This window comes from Notothenia coriiceps, unplaced genomic scaffold, assembly GCF_000735185.1.
Source record: "Notothenia coriiceps isolate Sejong01 unplaced genomic scaffold, NC01 NC01_scaffold00004099, whole genome shotgun sequence".
Lineage (NCBI taxonomy): Eukaryota > Metazoa > Chordata > Actinopteri > Perciformes > Nototheniidae > Notothenia > Notothenia coriiceps.
Genome location: NW_011336800.1, coordinates 136,858 through 152,205, shown reverse-complemented (window position 1 = coordinate 152,205; position 15,348 = coordinate 136,858). Strand labels below are relative to the sequence as shown.

Sequence of the window (15,348 nt, the reverse complement as noted above, 5' to 3'; positions counted from 1 at the left end):
CTCGCTCTTTCTCTCCGGGCCGATTTAAGCGCGCTGCAGACGGGGGGCATGCAGAGCTGGAGAGGCTCGGTCATCCAGGGTGGAGAGGGGGGATAGAAACTGAAGAATTAGCAACATTTAGATGTGAAAAAAAATCATATTTTATACACATTAAATGTACATTTTTGCCGTGCATTTTCATTGTAAATGGTGTCAAAATAAAATGTGAAATGTCCCTGCAGTAAAGGGTCTGCTGGGTCCCTGCAGGCAGCCTCACATCTCGGATGAAAGCAGGGAAATAGGTTGTGACAGGGGACGTCCTCCCCGGCCTTTCTAATGCCTCCAAAATTAATTTGCTGATTCGTTTCTTCTCTGCTTGGGACCGACTGTACGCGCACTTTACGCACCGCACGTCCCCCGAGGCGCTTTGTTTTACTTTGTATTATAAGCGCGTTTATCACAGGGGTCTGTAATCTGCAGAATAAAAGCAAAGAGCCAACACGGTGAAGGAGGTTTTACACGGTGCCGTGTGTGTGAGAGTAAGAGTGTGTGTGCAGGAACCATTTAAAATGTATTATAATACCTTATTTTTACATCGATCGTAAATTATTTAAATTATATTGTTTTTAAAGCTCTTTAATTTTGTAATTGTTCATGTGTAAAACTTCACTTAAACTCTTGAATTTTACTTAAGTTTTGATATGTATTCCTCTTAATATCAGTATTAAATCCATGTTTAATGAAAAGTACATTTATTACAAAATAAAAACAAAACATTTCAGGTAACAAATCCAATATTTTAACGTTTGACAACGATTCTCTGGAATAAAAAGAATAACATAACTGTCTTACCTCCGCAGCATCTCCCTGGTGCTTTTACTGTTCCTGTTGAAGCAGAATCTGTAGAAACACTTTCAGTCAGTTTCCCAATTTTCAGCATTTAGACGCTGCGTAACACTTGCAGTCAGTTTCCCAATTTTCAGCATTTAGACGCTGCGTAAAAGCGCGCGGATCCTCTCTCTGTGTGGAGGTTCCTCCGGGAATGAATGGATTATTTTCTCCTGAGCTTTGAAGTCTCCTGGCTTCACCTCACAGGTGCTCATCTCGGCCTTTTGCTTATACTTCCTTTCCCAGCCGCCTTTCTAAAAAGATATCCTCACCTGAGGGATCCGGGTCTCCGCGCGGCGCCGGAGCTCCTCTGTGTTTTTATGCATCACGGTTTTAATAGTAAGCACCGACACACAACATCCCCGCAGATCCCCGTTTCTTCCAATCCTGCTGCCGGCTGAAGGGACAAAACTTTTCCCCCTCCTCTTCCTCGCCGCCTAATCCGAGGCTTTACCAGCTCAGCATTAAGAAAATTCAACTGCAATTTGGGATTAGACAAAATACTCTTATTACAAAAGGTTGGTGATAACTTGATACTTGTTCAGGGGTTTATCTCGGGGTCTTACTCACATCGAGAGAAAAAAAAACAAGAAATGTGTGTAGGGGAAATGTCAGAATAACCCGAGTCTTTTGTTGTGAGGGCCATATTTGTTGAATGGCCTTTTTGCATAATTTAACGGAGCCTGTGTGTGTGTGTGTGTGTGTGTGTGTGTGTGTGTGTGTGTGTGTGTGTGTGTGTGTGTGTGTGTGTGTGGAGGAAAGGGGGGGGCTGCTGTTCTCTCAGGCCCTCTGACTGCTCGGACTTCAGATGTGGGAATAAAAAAGGTGCGTAAAAAGTGTTTGACCTCCGGTGAGCAGCACAAACAGAAATCAATTAACACCAAAAACCGTCACATTTTCTCTCTCTTTACTTTCCTATTATCACCTCATTCATATATTTGACCACACACTCCCTGTCCCCATGAGTCTGATTTTAACCTTTAGTTCGTCATCTGTGCGTAAAAACATGGAAAGACTTTGTGTAGGCTACATTAAGATGCGTTTGCGTGCATTTTGGTGCGTTCAGGCTCCCTTTTCCTGCACTTGCATCTCTACAGGCCTCCACACATCTGATGTCTAAGTTTCTCTGTCAAAGCTCTCATCGATGACTTTTAAAGCCACTTTGATACTCCTCCTCTCTCACACACACACACACACACACACACACACACACACACACACACACACACACGTAAAAATGTGTTTTCCATGCCTGCAGCTTCTCTCTCTGAACATTAGCTCTCTTTAAGCTCAGGACTCATTTCCAGAAGTTTTTTTTTTTGCAGAGATTCACAAAGGAGCTGCATCCCCCCACGACCCTCTCTGACAAAAACAGAAGCAGAACATTCTGTTTGTTTTGAGGTTAAAATCACATTTTAAAAAAACCCTCCATGTATAAAGTGCAGGGTTTGATTCAGTGACCGCAGTTTTTCTTCTTCTGCGGATTTTTCTTTTTCCTCCGCAGTGAGTTTGAGGTCTATCCCTATTAAACTTTACGTCAACCATCCTCAAATGTAATTCTAAATGGGGATTAGACCTCATTAATATTCATGAGCTCTGCTGTGTGTGTGGAGAGAGAGAGAGAGGGAAGGAGAGAGAGAGAGAGAGGAGGGGGAGTCTCACAATAAAATCAAAATGGATAAATGTAACTTCTATCCTTCTTTTTTCCTTAATTTCTCACATTTTGGAGCGACGAAATATCACCACAGAGGAATTAACGGTAACAAATAATAAAAGCTTTCTTATAAAAGCTGCTTAGGCTTCCCGGCCTTTCAGCAAATGTTAGTGCATGTTTATAAACTAAAAGACAGCTTTCTGACAAACTAAATAACCTCTCAAACATTTTAAGCCTCCACATAATGAAAAGGTGATTTTCTTTCTCTTGAAACAATCGTAGGCTATAGTTTACATTTTTGATTTAATCTAAATACAGTGTTTTGAGTTTGTGAAAAAGACACGCCACTTCAGGCATGGTGCAATTCAAAGAGACACCAACACCATGCAGGTTATTTAGAAGAAACGGGTTTTAAGTGGAGGAAAATTCCGCGGAATTAGTTTTTTAAGTGCTTTCAATTGCTCTTTTAAGTAAATTGTTAAATCATTAACAAATCTGTATAAATCTCCTTCTCGTCAGCAGCTCTCTGTGTTTCTCTGCAGGCCTCAGAAACATTTCCATCTTTTCACAAACCCCTCTGCTCTGGTCTTGGGACCCGGACACGGAGGCGGGGAAAGTGGGAGGGGCCTCTCACGGTGGCCTCTGCGCTGATTGGCTGCCCAAGCTGTCCGTCACCCAGGAGCTGCTCGCTGGTTGGCTGAGGGAGGCGGATCCGCAGGTGTCCTCCGCTCATAGAGGCGCGGGGCGGAGAGAAGGTGATCAATCTCAATTTCGTCTCCATTAGAAACAAGAAAATCACCTAACACTCTGACAGACAGCGACAAGCCCCCTGAAAGCAAATGAGTCTGATTTATTTGGCTGCAAAAACACCCGGAAACGCGTGCTGATATTTCTGCGTGTTTTTCTGCGTGATGCTGCCCGGTTCCGCGCGCTGTTGTTTGTTTTTCAGCGAGTCTGTTTGAGTTCGTCAGACTTCCTCCTGCTGGATAATTTTACTGCTGCTCGCGTCTGTTGGCCCGGGAGCTCGGGAGAAGGGAAGAGGAGAAAAACAAGGTAACGTTTCTTCACTTTTCACTCATCAAATGCGCATTATCTGCAGTTTTTACGCATTTAGCCTAAACTCCAAAAAACACAACTCTGCGTCAGAAACAGAAGCAGCTGAAGTGTTAAAAACGACACACACAAAAGTCACTTTTTGAAACATTTAGGAGAATTAAAGTGTGACATGTGAGGTGAATTGTTTCAATTTGCACCGGATCACGTTTTTATGTAATTATTGTATTTATTTAGCCGAGATATCAATCAGTCTGCACCGGGGAGCACTCCGACCTGAACCGGATAAATTGAGTCAACTTCCTCCGGAGTGGATAATTTTCATATTTCTATTCCAGTTCACTTTTATTGGAGAGCAATTGGCCATTAAAGCGTTTGAAGCACTTAGTAGATAATTGGAGAGGCGTGTTTTGGTTTTTGTTAATTTATTTTGCTGATAAGAGGCCTTCTGAAACTCTTCTCCCCGGAGGTCTAATCTAAATTCTAATTGAGTTCATTTGCACCGAGATCTCGCCTTTCTCTCCCCGGCCTGACAGGGCTCAAATATGTTTTAAAAGCGTCTGCAATACACGGTCAGTCAGTCAGGAGCTCATTGTTAGTATATCTCACTAATTTAATTTCCACGATTTAAACTTCAGGGCGTATTTTTGGGGTAGAAAATTCTTCACTTAGGAGGTACAAATCTAACTTTAAGAACAGCTTTTAAATAATAGATGTCACGCTTAACAAGGGTTATCAGTGTTTCCTGGATGTAAATGTAATGGTAAATGATTTAGTGGAGAAAGATAAATAAGTTTGTTTTCTGCAGCCGGTTGGGATGTGTTTTGTTCCCTAAATGTAATCTTAATTCACTGAGAAACAAAACACCAAAAAGCCTTTAGACTATAATCAAACAGCCTGCAGTGTAATACAACCACGGAAAGGATACAAATAGTTGTGTTTTACGGAATTATATCATATAACAATTGGTATTTTATTCTGATGAAAAACAAGAAGTAAAGAAATAATTTGACTTTTTTTCAATGAGGTTTTGTTCCTTCACCTGAGCGTTAAAATATAGAAGCAAACTAAACAAATACAAAGAGGGTCTAAAGTGAATTTATTGTAGAAACTATTAGAAATGACAAATCAGATATTCCTCTAGAAAGCACATAATATAAATTGAGTTTTATTTTGTGGATTTATTTCCTGTTAATGCAGATCATTTCAGCCGAGCTCTGGAGATCCACAGGAGGAGTCTCTTTTAGGTCGAAATGTTCACAAAGTATACAAACAGAATCACTGAGAACCAAAACACTGTAGCTGTGATTTTATAGATTAACAAACAGCATCCATAATCCATCTTTTATATGCGCGTGTGTGTAAATGCAGGCCTTCACACTCACACACACATTTCACTCAGGACGCTACGAGTTTTTAGGAAAGGCTTTATTTTACCATCAACATCATTTGAACATAGCGGTTTTCTTTTTTTAAACGTAGCCTATCTTTAAAAATGAAAAGTTATTTGTGTTTGATTAAATAAGTACTATTTGAGAAGAGAAGGCTATAGAAAGTAGTCCCATTATATAAATAAAAAATAAAAAAATACATTTATAATAAAATGCACAAACAATAATCTGCAGGTAGGTCGTGGGGCACTGGTCATTAAAATATGGAAATAACTTGGACAAATAAACACACATTTAAAGAAAGTATTTTTAGAAACGCAACTATTATTGTCAGACTTTTAGGATCATTGTTGGAAATAACAATGCATCTGGTTTCTTCAATTTTTATCAAATCATTAAAAGCTTCCAGTAAAAGTTAAAATGTCTGTAAAGGAATATATTGTTGTTTGGTTAATAAAACCTCAGATGTTGTGTTTTATTTCCCTCCGCTGGAGTCTCAGTATCGGAGCCGTTTGACCCCGGTTATCCCCCAACACAAATCCAATATTCCTGAAGGGATTTAAAGAGCTGCTAAATGATCAGTTTATCCTCCAATAATTCATGCTTATACATCCCACTGCAACTAAATAACAACTAAAGGAACATTAGGAAGTATTATAATGATGCGTCTTTTAGTTCTTAATGTTAGGTTTTAAAATGGAGTGAAGCTTCATCCGTTGAGTAATAAAAATACGCAACAAAAGTATAAAGTATCTCCTTAATGTCTCCTGTGCATTCTGGATACAATTGGTATTTTTTTCTCAAAATAAAAAAATACTGCAGCACCTGCATGTGCACTCTGTATGTATTAAGTAACTGTGTGGAAAAGCCAATAAGTGAGATCGGCCCCCTGTCCCGTCAAGCTGCAGCATAATAACAATACGCAACAAAGGCGTTAGTTCATGATGAAAAAAAAGTGCTTTTCCTTCATATTTCCTGTGCATTTTGGATAAAATTGAGCTACTTTTCTCGGCACTAAATGACATTACCTCCTGTGTGCATTTGCTTGGATCGGCCCCCTGTCCCGTCAAGCTGCAGCATAATAACAATACGCAACAAAGGCGTTAGTCTATGATGTTCTTCCTTAACATTTCCTGTGCATTTTCGATGAAATTGATCTACTTTTATCGGCACTAAATGACATTACCTCCTGTGTGCAGTTTCTTGGATCGGTCCCCTGTCCCGTCAAGCTGCAGCATCGGGGGAAACCGAACCACTGGCCGGAGCTGGGTGGAGCAGTGACCGCCTGTAGCATGATGTCCTACCTCAAACAGCCCCCCTACGGCGTCAACGGCCTGGGGCTCAGCGGCGCCATGGACCTGCTGCACCCCTCCGTGGGCTACCCATGTAGGAGAGACTCACACACACACTTTTGATTAATGCACCAGCCATCATGAAGAAAAAAATCCGTATTTAACATGCATGCACCCTGTTTGGCTGCTGAAATCATGAAGAACATTCACTACAATTTAAAATGCAGGCAATGTCGATCATAAAGAAAAAATATCCATATATTTTATGAAAGCACCGACTCCTGGTACCATGAATAAAACATTATTTAGAACGTATTTACTTTATTTCAAGGCAATACAGGTGTTTTTGAATGGTGGTCATAATAATAATAATAATATTTCATAAGACAATTTGAGTTAAAACCAAACTTATTTGACCAGTGTAAGTAGCTCTATGATGTAAAACTAGCTTGATTTAGCATTATAAAGCAAATTATAAGTGACTGTTTTTGTATCCTTTGTATATATTAAATAGGCATTTAGTTAAATACTAATTCTCTTTATCAATTGAAAAATAAAGATAGGTCAATTATCTTTATTTCTCCACAGTAAAAGGCCTGACTTTGTTTTATTGAAATATCTCATACGTAACCTAATGAGCGTTGCATGATGTTAGCAACCATGCTAATTTACATCCGTTGTTCCGGGGCAGTTAGGCCCAACAAAAAGAAAGCCTACAAGTCAAAACAATACCTACAATACACCAGTAAATAAGACAAAATACGTTATAGGCTAATAGGTGTCAAGTTAGTGATCTAAATAACATTTTTAATTTGTAATTGTGAAGTAAAATGTTCTCTGTGAGGTCGTTGTAGCCTATTAACGTTTCTCCGGTGTGTGTTTGTTCTGCAGCGACTCCCAGGAAGCAGCGCAGGGAGCGGACCACCTTCACCCGCACTCAGCTCGACATCCTGGAGTCTCTGTTCGGGAAGACCCGGTACCCGGACATCTTCATGCGGGAGGAGGTCGCCCTGAAGATCAACCTGCCGGAGTCCAGAGTCCAGGTAAACAACGAAGCACCTCCGTGTGTTCAGTTAAACTGTGGAAACGTCCCGAAAACAAACACCTAACTTCGGAGACTAACTTCTGCAGTAAAATGTGTTATTTGCTAACGTTGTTTTATTTTAATACAATGACACTTTATTATCATAACACTGAATTAGAGTGCCATTAAAATATTAAAGACGTGATATCAGCTACTTTAAATGCCTGTCAATTTCAAACAGTATTTCAACTGACGTTTTAAACTGCTAACGTTTTAAACTGACATAACTTTTTTTCTGCTAGTTTGTGCACTTGTTAGCCAGCTAAAACGTAATTAATAACTTATTTACGTGGGATAATTAATGGCTATGTGATTCCTTTTCACTCTTTGAGAGGAGACATTTATCAAAACAGTGATTTAAATGTCCCTTATTTTGTCGAAGTGCACTATTACCGATCATATTTTTGTTAAGCTAATTAGCAGTTAACCTAATGTTAGCTAACTTACGTTTTGACTAGCTGGCTAAAATTAGCCTTCCGTGTCTAATTTCACTGACAAATCCGATTAGGAACAAATCCGTTTAGGAGCAAATTCTTAACAGTATTTATAGCAGTAAATAAAACTAGAACCCTACTTTATTGAGTAGTTTAACATGAGGGTTATAAAAGAAACATATCAGTAAAATAATTCGAGGATTTCAGACTTGGTGGCTCATAAATTCAGTGATTTAAGCCCCTTCATAGAGGATAATAATTGATCGATTGTTGTGAAGTAATGACTGAAATGATATATAGGCCTACATAGACTGTTTTTTAAAATGTGTTACCTTGGAAGTAACTATAACGTGTTAGTAGTGTATGGAGATAGTTGCATTTAAGTGTTTATTAAACAATATTTTCCCACCTATTTTATGTTAACTCCCCTCAACTATTTGATCACTTATTTGATGAAGGGCTCAAACAGATACAACTGTATGTAAACAAAACTGCATTCCAGATTATTATTTTCTATCTGAATCGGTCATTGCTAACTGAAGGTTATGTCATTTGATATGAAATAATGGATCTATACTGAAGAGGTGAGGAGTATGCCAACAAAAACTCCACAAACAACTCACTGTTGTACTGCGATGTTGAACAAATACTGCTCTTGAAAAGGCATTAGGGGGAAACCAAGGCAGGCCTCTCTCACACGCACAATTTGAGTTATTCTCAGAATGTGTGTGTGAAACAAAATGCTCTACATGATCCTACCCTCTCCTTGCTCTAGAGTTACCCTACTGTGTGGTGAAACCCAATAGCCTGTTATCTTAGAGCCGTCTACCAGGTATGAAATTAGACCCCTGGCTGGTCCGAGCCAAGGGGCCTGGGTGGAAATGAACCTTGATGGCTAATAACCCTCAATTTTCCTCCATAATGTACTCCCAGCATGGCCTGGCTGGGAGTATGTTTTTTTTATAACCTTCCTGTTGTCTTCGGGTCAAATTTGACTTGTTTTTTAATATTTCTGTTGTGATTTTATCTCATTGCAACAACAACAACATGGATGGTTTCATACAACGTTCTTCATTTAAATGTAAAGCATCAGGTGCATTATGGGCTGCCATTGTTTGAGTCCTTCTTCAACTATGACCAGGCTTTAAAACATTTAATTTAATTTAGTGTAAATGAGGTCCTTTTGATCATAAAATGCCAAAGAGAGAAGTAATACTTTTGGCAATGAGTTGGAATAAGTTGGTTTTAAATGTGTAACTCAGATTCAGGTGGAAAACAATCAAACCAGGACAAAAAATGCACAGTTAAGGGGAAGACAGCACAAAGGTTAATGAAACGCTGAGGTTGTTTGTTTGTGTGTGTAGTGTTACTAACTCCTGGCTGTTCTCTTTGTAGGTGTGGTTCAAGAACCGGAGGGCCAAGTGTCGCCAGCAGGCGCAGAGTGGCAACAGTGCAAAGGCCCGTCCTCCTAAGAAGAAGTCGTCTCCGGCCCGGGAGAGCACCGGCTCGGAGAGCAGCGGGCAGTTCACTCCGCCGGCCGTCTCCAGCACCGGCTCGTCCTCGTCCTCTTCCTCCTCCACCAATCACACGGGCCCTGCGGCGCTCAGCAGCACCTCTACCTCCATCAGCACCGTCTCCTCCATCTGGAGCCCCGCCATCTCCCCCGGAAATGCTACGGCTCCTGCGGTGGCCCCGATCCCCGAGCCCGGACCCCCGTCTAACGCCTCCTGTATGCAGCGTTCGATGTCAGGCTCCGCCGCTGCTGCCACCTCCTACCCCATGTCCTACAACCAGACGCCGGGGTACGGGCAGGGCTACCCCACCCCTTCCAGCTCTTACTTCAGCGGGGTGGATTGTGGCTCCTACCTGGCCCCCATGCACTCCCACCACCACCCCCACCAGCTCAGCCCCATGACGGCCTCCTCCATGTCCGGCCACCCACACCACCACATCAGCCAGTCGTCGGGGCACCACCACCACCACCACCAGGCGTACGGAGGCTCCGGCCTGGCCTTCAACTCCTCCGACTGCCTGGATTACAAAGAGCAGACTGCAGCCTCCTCGTGGAAGCTCAACTTTAACACCACAGACTGCTTGGACTACAAAGACCAGGCCTCCTGGAGGTTCCAAGTCTTGTGATCGGGCTTTTTTTTTTTTCTTCCTCCTCCTGTTCGTCAGCTTCTTTTATTTTCCAGATTAGCATATTGCTTGTTTTCAAAAGACAAAAAGAGTTTATGAACCATAAGATAGCAGCAATCTGACTTTGTTTTACCCTCGACGTCTTTTTAAAAACAAAAAAAATGTAAGAGAAACAGTCCCTGGAATGCTGAGGAGAGCAAACATCCGGAGCAGTTTCCTGACGATGAAGAATGGGTTTTTAAAAGACGTTGATTCTTGGATGACCTTATAAAACTGTTTTTGAAAACTACAAAAAAAGTCATTTCAACCGAACTCCTTCGACCACCAGCTCTCTGGATGGGAGGAATATTTCCCCCTGGACAGGAACTCGCCCTCTTTACCTCCCAATCAAATCCTGTAAAGTTTTTATTTCTGAAATTTGTTATTTTAGGATGACAGAGATTTTTAGTCAGCTACATCGTGGAGCTGAAATATGTAAATATGTATTTGGGTCAGTTACAGTGACCATGTTTAGTTGGTGTTTTTTTTTTCCGAATTTGAAATTGTATGTAAATCTTTCCAAATATTCCAAAGAGAACAAATTGGCCATAAGGTTCAGCTTTTATATCCTACGTTGTTTTACTCAGAAAATGTTTTGGCAATTTGAAATGTCTCGGGAGGGGCGGGGGGGGGATACAACTCTAAAATATAGATGCAGTTTGTTTTCCGGATATTATTATTCTAACCTCTCTACATTTTCAAACCAGACCTCCTCTCTTGGGCATTGTCGTGATATATTGGACATGTTTGAACCGCAGCACTTGGCTTGAAATTGGAGTCAGAGCATTTTTATTTTTGGAGAGGAAAATGTGGATTTTATTAGCTCCAAAATGACAGTAAGATGTTGAATGTATCTTTAAGGCGAACCACCCTTACATACATGTTCATCCAATAAAGATCCGTTAAGTCATATTTATTAGTGTCTCAGTGTGATTCCCAACAGGGAGTCAACATCTTATTTTAGATGCATGTTCACCAGCAAATTACAAACTCAATATTCCTGTTTTCTCTCATTTCAATTAGTCACACTTTTATTTAAAAGCTTGTTGAATTCCTCCCCCCTTAATTATAACGGGGGTAAATGCAAATGAGTCCATGATTAATACAAGCCGTGAACGCGTGTGCAGGCCCTACATTTCCATTTTAGAGAGCAGCCAGTGGTAATCCTCTGTGTCTCTGAGTTAAATTGAAACACTAACATCTTCACATCGCTTTAGGGGAGAGTAAAGTGTCAATTTTTTTTGAAACTGCAGCGTTAAAAAGCCCTAAATATCGAGGCGTAATTGAATGCATCTCTGTAATGGCGTGATAATTACTCTGTTGGTTTCTCCAAAATAACCTGGAGGAATTGCACTGCCTCTGATGCGGTAATTACGTAGGTGGGGCCAGGTTAGGGGGTCAGATGTAAGTGTATGTGCGCGCGCGTGTGTGTGTGTTTAGTGCTTGCAGACATTATAAAAGAAGAGGGGAGAAAATTACGCGTCAGTTCTCTGGCAAGGTTGTTTTTAGACGAGATGTTTCTCTGAAGCAGTGAAGGCCGCACAGAGCAGAGGAGGGGTGGGGGAGAAACAGATTAATGCAAATGAATTGCCCCAATAAAAACAACCGACCTTGTGCAAAGAAATTACTCCCCCCAACAAAAAAGAGCAGGTGGTGAGGGGTTTAATTAAGACTAAGACAAGGTTTTCTTAATATCTCGAATAAGAATTTAAACTGAGATATTTAGTGTCCTGTTATGTTATAATGAGAGCTGTGTGCAAACATTTTCACCAAAAGTTAGTCTGATTTGATTCGTCTATAAAATGTTTAAGTGAAACATTACTAGCCATCATAATCTCGGTTTTAAACACTATAATATAAACTATTATTACATGAGGCAAAAAAAAACCGCACGAATGGCAAATGATTATTCTAAAAAATACTGGAGTCAATTTCATGTCGATGGATAATCCATTAATCAACGAAATATGTTCAGCTTCTGTTATAATTAATCAGGGAGTCAAAGGATCAGAAAACAAACATTTCTCGATCTTTCTTGTTCGATATTAAGTAGCATAGTTGGCTTTTCCCGTCTTTAAAACAGTGCTTTATTATTCCTACAAAACATGGCAGAAATGTGGGAACCAAAAGATGATCGACACGATTTGAAAGAGATAGATTCAACGTGAAATATATCGGGTTTTGATCCCAAATGTGCTTCATCCAAATGAAAACAATGCTAGGAAGGAAAGTAATCTGTGATGAGGATGATAGATTTTATTAAATTGTCAGAAGCCAAAAACATTGGAGCCGCTGTCCTGGCTGCCATCGATAATCCCTTCCATGAACCTGATCAGATTATCGGCCTGCTGGGTGCACATTGCCGGCCTCTCTGTGCAGAGCCTGTTTCAACTGCAGCCCTCCTCTCTTTCTCCTCCTCCCTCTCTCTCCCTCTTTATGTAAATGAAGCTCGCAGCAGCTGAATAAATATCTACAGACCGGGACATTAAACGTGTTTGCGCCAAGACGTAAACAGCGCAGCGAGAGTCCACGAACAGCGGAGGATTTGTTCGGATTTGCATCAAACAAACATTTTGAGACCAAATCTTGTGGGATTGTTTAAGGAGGGGGGAAAGAGTGAGTGTGTGTGTGAGAGTGAGAAATGGTGTGTGTTTATGTGAGAGAGAGAGAGAGATATATATAGAGCTACAGGTCTCAGCTGCTCACCTTCAAACAGAAACAAAGCGGTGGAAGCGTTTCTGACCAAAGACGACAGATCCGATATTTAATGTTTCCTCTGAGGATGTCAAGCTGCAGCCAACACATGCTGCAGGAAATGTCGCTTTTAGGAAATAGATTATATAATGAAATGCCTAAAGAAGAAAGAAAGTAGAAAAGCCATTATTGACATGTTCTTCCTGAATTTGGAGATACTGTGGAGATAAGAGCGAATAAATGGACCAAAATACGCAGATGTGATCCTGCACTCTGCTCTATTGTGACTTGGCTAAAGGAGATTTATTTTTAAATGGAAACGTGTTATTGTAGATAAATAAGACAACATGTCATTTTATCAGGTTTTTACGTGTAAGACAAATGTGTTGTTTAACGAGAGGAAGAGATCAGGTAACACACATAGTTTTCAGCCGCTTGACAGACTGTTTTTTTACGCACGCAAATTATTTCGTCTAGAGTTGTATTTGTTGGGGTGAGTTACTGTCAATGTATTGGACAACATACAAGCCTGAACAATAAGAGAACATTTCACCAAAAGCCCCACAGAGATGCAACAAAAATACAGGATTATTATTCATTATGTAAATTAATAATATATACAATTTAGATTTAACGTTAACAAAAAACTAGAGCGGAAATTCACTTTAAAGCAACAATAATTTGCATGTTTAAATAAAGAAACTGCATGATCAATGACGTTATTATTTTCTTCACACTTTTTTATTGCCAATGTAAAGACAGAACATTGACACTGCTGTTAGTCAAATGTAAAAGAATATCTAACAAACAGACACCAGCTTAATTTACTTTTAGGGATTACATCAGAATTGCACAATGTACTAAAACACTCATTCAATTAACAGGCATTTTATGACATTTGAATCAAATCCTGGCTTCTTTTACTTATGGTTTAGAAATCATATTTAACATTCTGTTGAGGCGGAAGATATGATGAAAAACAAGGTGAACATTTTGTCAATGAGTTGTTTGTTCTCAGACCTTTCTACACGTTATTTAAATGAATTGTCTGAACATTCATCAAGTTTGTTTTTGTCCTCATCAGATTAACAAAAGTCAAAAAGCTAAATATTTTGTGTGTTTTAATCACCATCTGAAAAACCTAAAATCTACTTTACCTTAGAAAGGATTAATGTCGAGTGATAAAACATTTATGATATAATCTTCTACTTTCTGGCTTTGTTTGACACACCTTATTTTCATCCACGTGTTTGGAGTGCATTGGGAATATTTCAGGTGAACGCAGAGTTCAACCTGCATGATTTCGTTTTTAATCACACCATATTAAGATCTTACAAGTTGATACCTTTTATCAGCGTTACTGTTAAAGAAAGCCTTTGCAATGTTAAGGTTAGTTTATTTATAATAACACATTTCAGACAAAAAGGCAAATCAAAGTGCTTCACATGGGCATTAACACATCATATAATATATAAAAAGAAGTGCAGAAGTGAAATGGAAAAGCAGTAGTTAAATCAAAGACACTTCAATCTTTAAAATTAGCAACCAATGTCAAAATGAAGACTTTCCCCTTCAGATACATTTAAAATAAGTCCACCACGAGTGATACTTAATTAAAAATTATTAAAAGCAGCCCGTTATTGTGCCAGTTCCTCCCTTGTGTGTGATGAGTGTAGTTTTAACCTGAGCCGAGGGTCCTCACACTCTCCTCAATAGGACGATCGATGGAAACTGTTGACCTTTTGACCTCCGGTGAAAGAGTGTGAACGTGGGCGGACTGGAAACATTTTGTTCACTCTTGTCCAGGAGGTGAACTGGAACCAATCTGGACCTTTTTTTTTTTTTTTGCATGAGTGGCTGTTGATTTGTATCTGGAGACAGAGACAGACAGATAAAGTCACACAGAAACCTTGGGTATTCGGTTTGTGAGACCGCGAGAGAAAAGATATTGGAAGAAACCGAGCAGATGTGCTGATATGCATGCTGGAGGTGTTTTCTTCTATTCCCATGCAGGACGGCCGAGAGAAACTTGTCTTTCATTGGCTGTCTGATGTCGCCAGACCTTGGCATCCGAGTGTGTTTACAGGCCGGTATGAAGAGGGGATGCAGAGGATTATATTTACCTGGGAGGTTAATCTGGGGTCAGCTGTACATGGGAGGAGCCCAGGCCTCCGTCTCGGGTTTCTCTGCCTTTGTTTCACTTTGTTTTCTTTAATATCTTGGCACGTAAATAAAGCTGGTATTTGCATTGGATTTTTCTGTCTATTTTAAGTGTTTCCTGGTGTGAAATAAAGGTTACAAAAAAAAGGCACACACATCAGCTTGAATCCGCCATTTAAACTCAAGTATTGTTGCTTCCTGTGAGGGGATTTCACAGTTGAGTCCAGGTGGAGCTGCTGGAGTAAAAGCAGCTTAGTCATCCTTACGACACGAGGCACTGAGAGCATTCATGACATTCCTGGTGGGTTTACATACTGTAGATTTGAGTTGAGCAGAGGACACGGGTAAGATCAAGCTTTCATTTTCTTCTGGAGGGAAACTCCGGACTCCACACAGAGGGGAGTTTAAAGGAGTATGGATTTGGGATTTGGCTCTAAATGTTGATGTATATGCCGCCTCAGTTTGACTCACATCTCATATGGCTATGATAGTCTTAACCATACAGGCTTTGAAATAATGCAAAACCTGTTAAGAATGTCTT

The 15,348-nt window shown here is 40.2% G+C and overlaps 1 protein-coding gene across 1 annotated transcript; it reads left to right on the top strand.

The window, feature by feature from the left end:
* The first annotated feature begins 3,115 nt into the window (after positions 1-3,115).
* otx1 (orthodenticle homeobox 1) lies at positions 3,116-10,865 on the top strand. Its single transcript, XM_010767187.1, has 4 exons — positions 3,116-3,574; positions 6,165-6,351; positions 7,149-7,300; positions 9,171-10,865. The coding sequence occupies exons 2-4, from the start codon at positions 6,258-6,260 to the stop codon at positions 9,912-9,914; spliced, it is 990 nt and encodes a 329-aa protein (XP_010765489.1). The 5' UTR covers positions 3,116-3,574; positions 6,165-6,257; the 3' UTR covers positions 9,915-10,865.
* The last annotated feature ends 4,483 nt before the right edge of the window (positions 10,866-15,348 follow it).